General features: G+C 38.8%; 2 protein-coding genes across 2 annotated transcripts; one reads left to right on the forward strand and one right to left on the reverse strand.

Annotated features, from left to right (window-relative positions):
* Nucleotides 1–1,029: 1,029 nt before the first annotated feature.
* Nucleotides 1,030–1,987, reverse strand: LOC127092384 (60S acidic ribosomal protein P1). The gene is made up of 4 exons (XM_051031245.1): nt 1,918–1,987; nt 1,740–1,815; nt 1,315–1,524; nt 1,030–1,220 (listed from the first exon to the last, which is right to left on the reverse strand). The coding sequence occupies exons 2-4, from the start codon at nt 1,806–1,808 to the stop codon at nt 1,167–1,169; spliced, it is 333 nt and encodes a 110-aa protein (XP_050887202.1). The 5' UTR covers nt 1,809–1,815; nt 1,918–1,987; the 3' UTR covers nt 1,030–1,166.
* Nucleotides 1,988–11,793: 9,806 nt separating this feature from the next.
* LOC127094224 (uncharacterized) lies at nt 11,794–12,405 on the forward strand. The gene has a single exon (XM_051033083.1). It carries the CDS (start codon nt 11,794–11,796, stop codon nt 12,403–12,405), a length of 612 nt encoding a protein of 203 aa, XP_050889040.1.
* The last annotated feature ends 284 nt before the right edge of the window (nt 12,406–12,689 follow it).

Genomic DNA, 12,689 nt, shown 5'->3' on the forward strand with positions numbered 1-12,689 from the left:
AACAATTCACATAAACTAAGAAAAAATTTGAACATTCTCACTTACGTGTCAATTAGGACCTTCATATCCGGGTATGTTGTCCAATCATTTCCTAACGAGTCAAGATAATACACAATTTCTCGGATAGGATTGATTGCGAGCAACAACCAATGTCCACTGTAATGATTAGGCAAATGTTAGATGGTAACTTGGAAAATAATTATAATAGATGAATTTAGAATGAAATGCTAACCCGGTATTAAACGGTATAAAAAACAACTTCTCCGCATCTTTATTGTCCATGAGGATCCGAAGAACGTACTCCGTCACGGTATCCGGTCTACTTAAGATTAAACCTAAGTTGACGGTCGCGGGTGCTAAGAATCGGTATATCGGTCATCTCTAGAGATGTCCTGAGGCACGACCTATACTTGGTGGTAGGTTTTTTCCTAGCTACGGTCTTCTTAGCACCAGAACTTTTTACCCGTGCGGAGGCGTTGCTAACCTCCTTTTTTTGTTGTGCGGAGGCATTGCTAACCTCATTTTCTTGAAGCTACATGTCATATAAATAGTTAGATCAAATTAAGAATGTAACAACTTCCATGAATATATGTCATATAATTGTATATTACCTCTTTTCTTGAAACCGTGGACTCGGTATGCCGTGGAATCGCATTATCTTTTGATTTGGATTTTGTGGGAGTCTATTTAACATAACCAAGGAAAATATGTAATCTATTTATTGTTTCTCACCAATCATTAGCATTTGCCATTACATTCAAGCTTTACACACAATCTTGGGAATATCAATTCCCACAAATTAATTATTAACCGTATCTAAATTTTATATATTAGTGTTAGTATTAGGTTTTATAAACCTTCAACCTCATTACTATGTAACAAAACAAACCAGCGGAGAGGATAAGTACACAACTGGGTTAATCAAAGAGTATTAGGTTTTATAAACCTTCAACCTCAACAAATATACTTAAATAACAGACAAAATCTATGATTTAATATCAGTGAAACATTCAAACAAAACAGTGAAAAGAAGACAGAATAATGTAAATTTACTTGCCAAATCCTCAAATGGACACAAGTGATAACAAAACTAAAAATTTGTAGAAAATATTCAGATAGCTAAAGGTACCACAGCAAAAATTGACTGAATTATATTAAAACAGAACCTAATCAAGCAAGCTAAATCCCATGTCATCATCGCTCTCTTCTTTGGGTTCCTCCTGTAAAATTGAAACAACAACTCAATTAGTTTAAAACTAAATTAGAAAAACTAATTGCCAAAAATATATCACATGGTTTTCACAAATAAGCTACCTTTTTCTCCTCGACCACGGGAGCAGCGGCAGCTGCACCACCGGCAGCAGCAACTGGGGCAGCGGCAACAGCTCCTGGGGCTCCACTACCAGCAGCACTAGCAATCAAATCCTTAATATTTTTCTTCTCAGCAAGTTTAACAAATAGACTGGGCCAGTATGATTCGACATCAACCTTAGCACTTTTCAACAAAGTGGTGATATTGTCAGCCTATTTACAGCAAGTCAAGGTGCAACACATCGTATTCAAAATCAAACAAAATAAAAAACCAAATCAAACCTCTTGAAAAACCCTAATTGAGTAAATCCATTTAAAAATAACATGAATTCAACAACACTAATTGATTTCAAAAAACCTAATTGCGTAAATTGAACTATAAACACTAGCTAGAATTAACAGAAAACTAAGATAATAAAGAAGGATACAGTGACGGCAATTTTATCATCTTCGAGGATGAGAAGTGCGTATGAGCAAGCAGTTTCTCCAAGCGACATTTTCACACTACAAATCAAAAAAATTCACGAGAGAATGCGAATCAAGATCTGAGAAAAACGATAGTTGAATAACAAAAACAGAAGCATAATCGAAACCGAGAACTGTTACCGGAAATGGAATGAAACGAGAACGGAGACGACGGGAGAGTGAAGAGAATTCTGCAGCGCCGTAAATGTATTGAAATTAGGGTTTGAGGGTATAAAAGGTAGTGCGGATGGTATGCCGTGGAAAAACGAAGTCAACACCCAAATGTCGAGACACGTACGATTCTTCAAACACGTTCAATGATTGAAACCGAAAAATGGAAGTGTATTCGTGTTCGCTGTTATGGTTTTCGCTGATAGGGTTTCAACGTTCGCAGGAGGGAAAACAAAAGAACAGAGAACAAAAATTGAAATGGAGTCTGAAATTTTATTTTAATTAGACCTTAGACAGCGCTTTTGTGGAAAGCGCTTTCTAAGGTATGCCTTAGACAGCGCTTTCCAAAAGCGCTTTCTAAACCCCCCCTTAGACAGCGCTTTTGGTTTTAATTTTTTTTTAAATTTAAATACTTTAGACAGCGCTTTATCAAAAGCGCTGACTAAGGTCTATATTTAAAAGCGCTTTCTAAAAGCGCTGTCTAAGGGGGGTTCTTAGACAGCGCTTTTAGAAAGCACTGTCTAAGACCCCCCCTTAGACAGCGCTTTCATTATTTTTTTGGAACATTTTCCGTGTTTTATTTTAATTTTAACCTTAGACAGCGCTTTCTTTTAAAAGCGCTGTCTAAGATGCGCTGTTAAAAGTCATTTTTGGCGTAGTGTGTCTAGACTTTCCATTGTATATTTGACTATAAGCTTTAGCCAATGTGGCAGTACTATCACAACGGATAGAAATTGGTGATATCAGTTTAGGCCATATCGGAATCTCATATACCAAATTCCTTAGCCATTCCGCTTCTTTACCAGGAGCAGCTAATGCTACAAACTCAGATTCCATTGTGGAACCAGTTATACATGTTTGCTTCTTGGAAGCCCATGAGATGGCACCTCCCCCAAGCAAGAACACCCATCCACTTGTAGAGGATGAATCTTCAGCATTATTTATCCAACTAGCATCCGAATAACCCTCTAACACCGAAGGAAATCCCATATATGACAATCCATAATTCATTGTACCCTTCAAGTACTTGAATACCCTAGTTATCGCATGTCAATGATGTCTACTAGGATTACTAGTAAATCTGCTCAACTTTCCAACCGCATAAGCAATATCCGATCTAGTGCTAATCATAACATACATCAAAGAGCCTATAGCTTTTGAATATTCGAGTTGATCCACAGGTTTACCTGTATTTGGCATAAGCTTTTCTCCCGGATCCATGGGAGTACTTACTGGAGAACAACTTTCATGATTGAACTTCTTGAGTATTTTCTCAATGTAATGAGATTGCGTAATTACAATCCCCTTATTCTCTCGTTTAATCTTAATACCAAGAATAACGTCCGCTTCTCCCATATCCTTCATGGAGAACTTTGATGACAAGAAATTCTTCGTTTTATCAACTTGATTTTGGTCGGTGCCAAAGATCAACATGTCATCAACATATAAACAAATGAAAACTCCTTTACCGGAAGTATCAAATTTGCTATATATACATTTGTCAGCTTGGTTTAGAATGAAACCATTAGACAAAACAACCTCATCAAACTTTTGATGCCACTGCTTCGGAGCTTATTTCAGCCCATACAATGACTTAACTAGCTTACACACTTTATGCTCATTACCAGGCATTACAAATCCTTCAGGTTGCTTCATATACACTTCTTCCTCCAAATCACCATTCAGAAATGCTGTTTTGACATCCATTTGATGAATCACTAGATTATGAATAGCCGCCAAGGCAATCAACAATCTAATAGTAGTGATACGGGCAACAGGAGCATAGGTGTCAAAATAATCAATCCCTTCCTTTTGTCTGAAGCCTTGGATAACTAATCTAGCTTTAAACTTGTCAATTGTACCATCGACTTTCATCTTCTTTTTGAAGACCCATTTGCAACCCAATGGTTTGCAACCTGGTGGTAAATCAGATAATACCCAAGTATTATTTTCCATGATAGAACCAATCTCTTCGTCAATTGCTTCCTTCCAAAAAGCAGAATCTCGAGATTTCACAGCTTCATCATACGTTCTTGGATCCTCCTCTATACTATAGCAATAATAGTATTAAGTGTCAATCTGATCCTTTGATCCCTCAACTAAATATAGTTGAAAATCAGATCCATAAGATCTAGATTTTCTAGCTCTTTTGCTCCTACGGGGTTCAAGTGTCTCACTTGGCACATCATTTGAATGATCATCCCTTAGAGATTCATCTGAATTAGGTATAGAGTCCTTTGGTCTAGGTATAGAAGAGAAACAATTCTCATCAAATATGGAATCTCTCAATTCTATAATCGTGTTAATAGAAATCGAGTCATTAGGTTCTATAACATAAAACCTATAGGTCTTGGAGTGCTCAGCATATCCAACAAAGATGTAAGCTACACCCTTTTCACCCAAAGTTTTCCTTTTTGGGTCCGGGAGTCTAACCACGGACCTACAACCCCAAACACGTAGAAATGTTAAGTTTAGGCATGGCAACGGGGCGGGTCGGGGACGGTTTTTACCTCCCCCAAACCCAAACCCGAATCCCCAAACCATCCCCGTTCCCCGCCCCAAACCCAAACGGGGATGGAGAATCAAAACCCAAACCCGTCCCAAACGGGTTCGGGTTGGGTTCGGGTATCCCCGCCCCGCCACCATTCATTTAGTGAAATCAATATTTTTAATAGAAATATTTATTTTTATAAAATAAAATTACATTTCAAATAATAAAATAAAACATTCTAAAAAAATTCCATCCATACATTTCAAATACTTTAAATAATAAATTAAAATTAAAATATCAAAACATTGACCATATATTTAATATTCTAAATTATCAAAAATAAATAATAATGTACATAATGAAATAAACGGGGCGGGTTCGGGGACGGGTTCGGGGTGGGTACTAGTGTCCCCATTACCCGACCCGTCCCCATATTTTAAAATCGGGGAAAATCCAAACCCAAACCCAAACCCAATCAAAGTGGGTTTTCCCCGTCAACTTCGGGGCGGGTTCGGGTTGGTACCCGCGGGTACGGGTTATGTTGCCATGCCTAGTTAAGTTGGGTCGTTTCTTATACCAAAGTTCATATGGGGTAGTCTTGTTCCTTTTATTAGGAACCCTATTTAACAAATAGCAAGTCGTTAACATAGCTTCTCCCCAAAACCCTTCACTCAAACCAGAGTAAGATAACATGGCATTCACCATTTCCTTAAGCACTCTATTTTTCCTTTCAGCCACACCATTTTGTTGAGGTGTATGAGGTGCCGTAGTCTCATGAATGATTCCTACGGATTGGAAAAATACAGGATCATAATATTCACCACCTCTATCTATACGTGATGTTTTAATCAATACATTATGTTGCACTTCAACTTCAGTTTTATAAATTTTGAATTTATCTAAGGATTCGTCCTTAGTGTGCAGCAAATAAACATAGCAGAATCTAGATGCATCATCTATGAAAGTGACAAAATATTTTTTATGTCCTAATGATGGAGTAGCATGCAAATCACATAAATCACTATGTATCAACTCAAGAATGACAGATTTCCTTGTTATACTTTTAAAAGGTTGCCTAGTGATCTTTGTTAACATGCAAGTTTTACAATTTTCTACATTTTTATCAAAAACAGGAATTAAATCATCTTTAGACATTTCATGCATTCTTTTATAATGTACGTGTCCTAGACGAGCATGCCATAACGATGAATTGATAACATTCAAAGAGGACATAGATACAGAACCAGAATCATTAGGAACTCCATTCAAATTCATCATAAACATACCATTATTATAATATCCAAATCCTACAAACATAACAGACTTCGATAAAACATATTTATCGGATTCACACACTTGCTTGTATCCAAGCTTATTTAATACAGGACCAGAAATTAAATTCTTACGTAGTTTAGGAACATACAAAACATTAAACAAAGTAATAGTCTTTCCAGAACTGAATTCTAGCACCACGTTTCCTTTGCCTTCAACGGGAGCGAAGTGATCATCTCCCATGTAGAGGACATAACCATCTTCCACTGGAACAAGAGTCTTGAACCAGAAACGATCCTTGCAAACATGTGTTGTAGCGCCAGAATCAATCCACCACGCGATAACATCATCCTTGGTTTTCGGATTGGTCCTTAGACCCCTTTCTTGAACCACTTGCATTCGCGTTATCATGCTTTTTGCCGGAACAACAATCCTTCTTGAAGTGGCCTGTTTTGCCACACTTCCAGCATTCTAGTTTCGGTTTCTTGTTAGCACCGAAACTGCCCTTATTGTTCTTGAAAGCATGCTTCTTTCCTTTGTTTTTGTTGTTACCGTTCTTACCACCCTCTTCGACCATATTAACCGAGGGTCCAGCAATTTCTTTGCCTTTTCCTTTGTCATCCTCCTGCGCTCTTAGAGATTCTTCTATGCGCAAGTGACTTCCAAGTTGGATCAAAGACAGTTCGTCTTTTCCATGCTTCAAATTGTGTTTGAAACCTTCCACGAAGGAGGCAACTTGTCTATGATGCTTGAGATAGATATTGTTTCATCCATCTTCAATCCGTGTTGTGTGAGCTGTCCAAGGATTCGGAGGAGTTCATTCAATTGTTCCATGACAGACCTCGATTCAACCATTTTGTAATTGTTGAAATCGGTTACCAGGAACTTTTTACTGGATGAGTCCTCTGCCATGTACTTGGATTCGAGACAATCCCACAATTCCTTTGCAGATTCTATGTTTTGATAAATATCAAATAAGGGATCAGACATACCGTTAAGAATGTGCCCTCTGCATATGTAGTCGTCGTTCTCCCATTTTGATATGCGTCTCAGATTTTCAACCGTGTCTTCCTCCAGCAGTTCTGGAATTGGTGTAGACAGGACGTGCACCACCTTCAACGTTGTCAACATGAAATGCATCTTCTTCTGCCAACGCCTGAAGTCTTGTCCTTGAAACTTGTCCAATTTTCTGAAGTTTGTAGTCATCTCCTTGACGGTGCTTCCTCCAGCCATGATTATCAGAAAGTACTTTGTTCGTTTGTTAGAGAATCGGGTATGATAATCCTAGATAACTTTGAAGAATCGTGTTCGTACACTTTCCGAACAAAGTATTTCGACCCTATTCTTGCCTGGGTTCACGAAATCTTTGTGGGGATAATTCTTGAAGAACAATTTGTTTCTGGCAAAGAGAAATGTTCAGGAATGTAGAGAGAAAGTTTGGTTTCGTTATGTATTTTAAACTGAGGCCAAATGACTCCTTATATAGGAGATCAATAACAGAAACCGAAAAGACGCAACTGTTCAGAAACGGTTACGTCGGTTGGGAAAGGATTCAACTGTTCAAAAGAAAATTTCGAACGGGGCGCTGCCCCGCACCCCGCCAGGGGCTACGCCCCTTGGAACCCTGTTTCAATTATTCGCATTCAATTATACGTTGGCTCGACGAGCATGCACTCCGCACTACCCCTAACTCGTTTCCAAGCTTTAACGCATAATTGCATCGGCCTATAGTAAATCACATTACTACTAAAATACATTGATGATACTAAAATCACCAACATTCTGCAGAATAAAAAACAACACACACCAGAACTCCACCGATCTTCTACACCTTCAACCTGCAAATCTTCAATTCAAAAACCTTCAATCCATCCTCACCGGTCACACCTTCAACGACCCCTTCAACAGAAAATCAGAAAACAGGATTCAGAAATAGAAGGAAGAAAAGATAACAGCGAAAGAATAAAAGAAGAGGAAGAGAAGATCGAAGAAGAAGATTCGTGGTTACCTTTATGCCGTTGCATCGTCCGACTTCGTCGTCCACAAAGCTCAACCTCCTTCAAAAACCACCAAGAATCTACAACCATTCAGAAGGAAATTATCAACAACTCCTCATAAGACAGATAGCAGAAAATGCAAGAAAATCGGGGGAAAGCGAAAAGCAACAGAAGCGTACCTAGAAAAGAAGCGCACACGAACAAAGCTTCGTATCAATCTCAATACGTTGTTGCATGGGACAAAGAAGAAGCACCAACATCCTTCATCTTAAAACAACAACAACGTCACAAACTGATGCGTGATAAGCACAAAGAAGAGGATCGAAACGCATCCCTTGGATCTACCGCGATAGAGTGGTACGTTATTCATTCCTTAAGTCTCTCAATTCTGCACGCAATCGACTTCAATTTCGGTTTCGAATTGAAGGGAGAAAACAGAATTCGTTCATGTTCATTAGATTTTGGGTTGTTCGCGCAAGATTGAAGCGATTCTGAATTTCTTGCGCCATGTTTGTTGTCTCAGTGCCGATTTGAGATTGAATGAGGAAGATGTAGTTTTGCTCTTGTTGCCATTGAGTTTTCAATTTGGGTGTGTGGTTCGGAAGGGTTCATGTTGAGCGTGAGATCGGAGTGAGGTTTTGATTTGAATGAGCACTGGCTTAGAGTCGTGGGGAGGACGATGTCAACTTCCAGTGAGGTGCACCTCATTCCGTTCATGGCATTTCGGCGGAGAATTTTGACTGACCAGTTCTTGGAGATTTCGTAGGGATCTTACCCGGACGAGTTCTTAGTGAGGTTTGGGCCTTTGGCCCAAACAAACAAGCCTTTGCTTGTTTCACCCCTATTCGAAATTCACCCCTGGCCCAATACTCATGTCCACCATTAAATTTCTTAGTTCATCTTAATTTATTCACTAATCGTAGTTAATTTTTGTTGATTAACTTTGTTTTTCTAATTAGAATTTACATCATTTTTTATCTTGGTAGGAAATAGTATTTTTTTGGTTTTATTGTTAATTAGGAGTTAACATAGAATCGTTTGTTTAAATAGGTTTAATTAGGTATTAATGTGATTTAGTTGGATTAGAAAATTAGGTTAATTATGTTGATTTTGATCCTGTATTTTTAGAATCAACTCCATTATTAGTCTTGCCACGATTTGACATAGCTTGTCGTTAAACTTTTGGGTAATCCATTTTGTTGATTTTTGTTCATGATAGGATAATGTGCTTATAATGTTGATTAGATTTTAGGTTAATTCCCGTCCCAATCCGTATATCACATTACGTTTGTCATATTCATGTAGATGTCATTCTTGATTAGATTGCTAATTTCCCGTTTGATTAATCTTGATTCTAATTCACGTTTAGGTAGATTTAATTTCTAGAATTAATAGTCACTTTAATTGTCCAATTAATCGATTCCTTTTGTTTATGATCATTTTGATTAAATTGAAAATCCCATTTCAATTTAGGGGATGAATACTTTGTATGTTTATTTTCATTTTCCATGATCATAGGATAGATCTTTGATTGTTTTTCATTGATTAATTCATTACCTTTTGAATCGATTCTAACCATTGTATGTACTTACATATTGTTGTGTCATTCTCATTCATACTAACTCGTTTGTTGTTTTGTGTCCACATGTTGACTTTGAGATGCAAGCCCACTCCTAGCTAGCCATGTTCCTAACCATTTCATTTTCATTCAATAGCTTTGTATTGGTTGAAGTGCCATGTCACTTGTATGCCTTAGGCATGGTACATAGTTAATAGTTTGTAACTTGTATTTTCTTTTCATTCCCTTATGTTGTATTGTGTGGACCCATCCCCCCATTGTGGGTTAAATGTTCCCCCTCCCCTTAGTCATGTAATAACTTAGATTTATTGCTTTCTAGTAAATTCACCATGCATGATAATCAAAACAAGATAAAATATGAAACGATAAACAAAGCATTTCAAAAGAAACAAAAGGTACTTGATTCAACGTCAAGTTCTTTTCCGAATAAAACTCACACCATTGCAACGCAAATGCTTGATCCAACGACAAGCGTTCTCCATCCACTCCATGATTCATCCTATCATCTCTTCTCCATTCTCTTCTCATCCTTATTCTATATCTCACCTCCATTCTTCACTCACTATTTTCATAATAAATTCAAACACTTGATTCAACATTAAGTTCCTTTTTCAAAACATTTTCATAAAAAATTGGAATGCTAAATGGGGTGTACGTGTTTGTACACAACATTCAAGTAATTGGGTTGTCGGTCGTACCTAGCCTGAGGACCCGACACTTGACTTTCCCCCTTAAAACATCTAATAATTCAAACAAGTCAGATCTAGGCGCTATGAGGAAGAAAAAGAATAGTTAGGACTCCATTGTCCTCTCGATTTCCAAGTACTTTGATTGTTGACTGTACTTAGTCAAGGGTTAGAGACTTGTCTCCCTCTAAGTTCCAACGATTAGACTTGCCAAATTCTTCTCACAATTCAAATCTATTTTTTTTTGGATGAAAAAGAGTGGTTAGGACAACATTGTCCTCTCAACTCCTGAGTTATTGGATCGTTGACTGTATCTAGCCAAGGGTCTAATGCTTGTCTCCACGCATAAAATCGATCCCAACAAATCAAATCATATTTTGCCTTAGTGCATTCTATTCAAAACCTTTCAATAAGGACACGTTACTTCCATTCTACCGTGAACGAAGCTTAAGCCTCCATGTGCGAGCAAGTAATGTTTAACTGCTAGAGTGCGAACCAAGCGTATCCACTTTACCGCAAACAATCAAATACTTTCCGCTCCCATGACAAAGTATACAAGCAAGTGAATAGTAGCGCGCGAACTTCAATACTATTCAGTAAAAACAACCAAACAAATACGCCATTTTTGAGCCGAACTACGAAGCTCTGACTTCCTTATTACACGTATGGGGATACGTAGGCACGAGGGCCCAAATCCTTGGCGAGCACACTAACTTAAAACTTATCTTCTCCCCCATATTGTTCTCCCATCTCATTCCCGATAGTAAGCAACTTACAGATAAATAAACATCCATACGCATTTGATACGACCAAGTGGTTCCCATGGAGTACCATGGATGTGAGGGGTGTTAATACTTTCCCCTCGCATAACTGACTTCTGAATTCGCTCTTGGTTGCGAGACCGTTTCTCTCATTTGGGGTTTTATCACTATTTTCCCTTTCCTTTGGAATAAATAAAATCCGGTGGCAACTCTGTATTTTTCGCGGCGCTTCAGTTGGCGACTCTGCTGGGGACAATATGGAGTTCCCATAAGCGAGTCAAGCCTAGCTTGCATGTATCCTTTTCCTTGGATGTTTATCTTTGTTATTGCTTGCTTTATTTATGCACTCCTATTATATATTCATGTTATATATTATCTTGCTTTGACCTTGTGGGATATGTAGTACAGAGTGAGAAGCCCAATACACAAGCTTAGAGAGTATACATAAGATAAGAGGGCTTTGTGTTGACCTATCGGACGTAGTTGTCTTGAGAGGGAGGCACAAACATCCCACTTGGAATAGATTCTTTTTTGGAGTTTTGCTGGCATGTGAGTCACGTTCGCGCTGACAACCATTCTTCCAAGGAGAGTCCATGACTCCGAGGACCCTAGACAACCCATGGCTTTCGAAGTTGAGGGAAACCTCACTTAGAGGAGATCATCCTGAGGGTATTGTTAACTCACAAGTTATCTTGTGGCGACAACAATACTTTCGCCTCATGATCCGTGAATCTAAGCATCTTCATAAGTCTTAGTACTCACCTTGTGAGGGGACATGGTTATTTCTTGCAGGGAAATAAACCTTCAACCTACCTTGAGCCTAACAACCAGATTATCCAAGATGCTGTGAACCCTTGGATCCATGATGTTGCATGCCATTTCATCATATCATTTAGCATATGCATTCCTTTGAGAACATAAAAATATGTTGCATTCATAATTGCATTTCATCAGACCTATTCTAGAAGACTCGTTATTGTTTGGCCTTTGTCCAGAACCTGCTACAGTCAAGCTGACTTCCCGACATTCATATAACACGCGCCGTAATCAGAAGCTTCTCATGGATCAGTGGGAGCAGAATCAAGCTGTTACGAGGGAAGATATGACCGTTATGAAAGCCCAAATGGGTCAACTTGTGGAAGCCATACAAGCTTTGGCTAGAGGACAAGAGGAAATGTGTCAGGCTAATCTGAGGGATGTCGCTGCCAACCCTGTTGTTGTGACAATACCAGTGAATCCCCCAGAAGGAGCTGGTACACCTGTCGTAACCCAACCACCTCCCGAGAGAGTCCTAGTGTATCAAAATACGGCTCAGACATTCAACATCACTATCAATGGGAGAGCTCAACTTGAGATGGACGATCATCAGGATGTTTTCTTCACTACAAGGGCTGATTCAGTATATGATGCTTTTGGTCCTTCTCCTGCTGAACTTGAGCAAAGATTCCGTATGATGGAGGACAAACTAAAGGCAATAGAAGGTTCTGATACCTTTGGGTTAGATGCCGCCGATATGTGCCTGGTGCAAGGTGTGAAAATTCCTCTGAAGTTTAAGGTTCCAAAATTTGAAAAGTATCAAGGGATCACCTGTCCTAAGACTCACATCCGAGCTTTTTATAGAAAGATGGCTGCTTATTCTGACGACGAGAAACTTTTAATGCACTTTTTCTAGGACAATCTTAGTGGGGGCTTCTCGGGAATGGTATATGCAGCTTGAACGCACGCATATACGGACCTGGAGGGAACTTGCTGAAGCCTTCCTAAAGCATTATCAGTATAATTCAGACATGGCTCCCAATCAGACTCAACTCCAAAGCCTTGTTCAGAACCCAGACGAATCATTCAAAGAATACGCTCAATGTTGGAGAGATCTAGCTGCCAGGGTCCAACCTCCTCTTCATGAAAAGGAAATGGTAGGTATGTTCATGGACACCCTTCAAGGGCCATACCTTGATA

The sequence above is a fragment of the Lathyrus oleraceus genome, chromosome 6 (assembly GCF_024323335.1).
Source record: "Lathyrus oleraceus cultivar Zhongwan6 chromosome 6, CAAS_Psat_ZW6_1.0, whole genome shotgun sequence".
NCBI classification, from domain to species: Eukaryota; Viridiplantae; Streptophyta; class Magnoliopsida; order Fabales; family Fabaceae; genus Lathyrus; species Lathyrus oleraceus.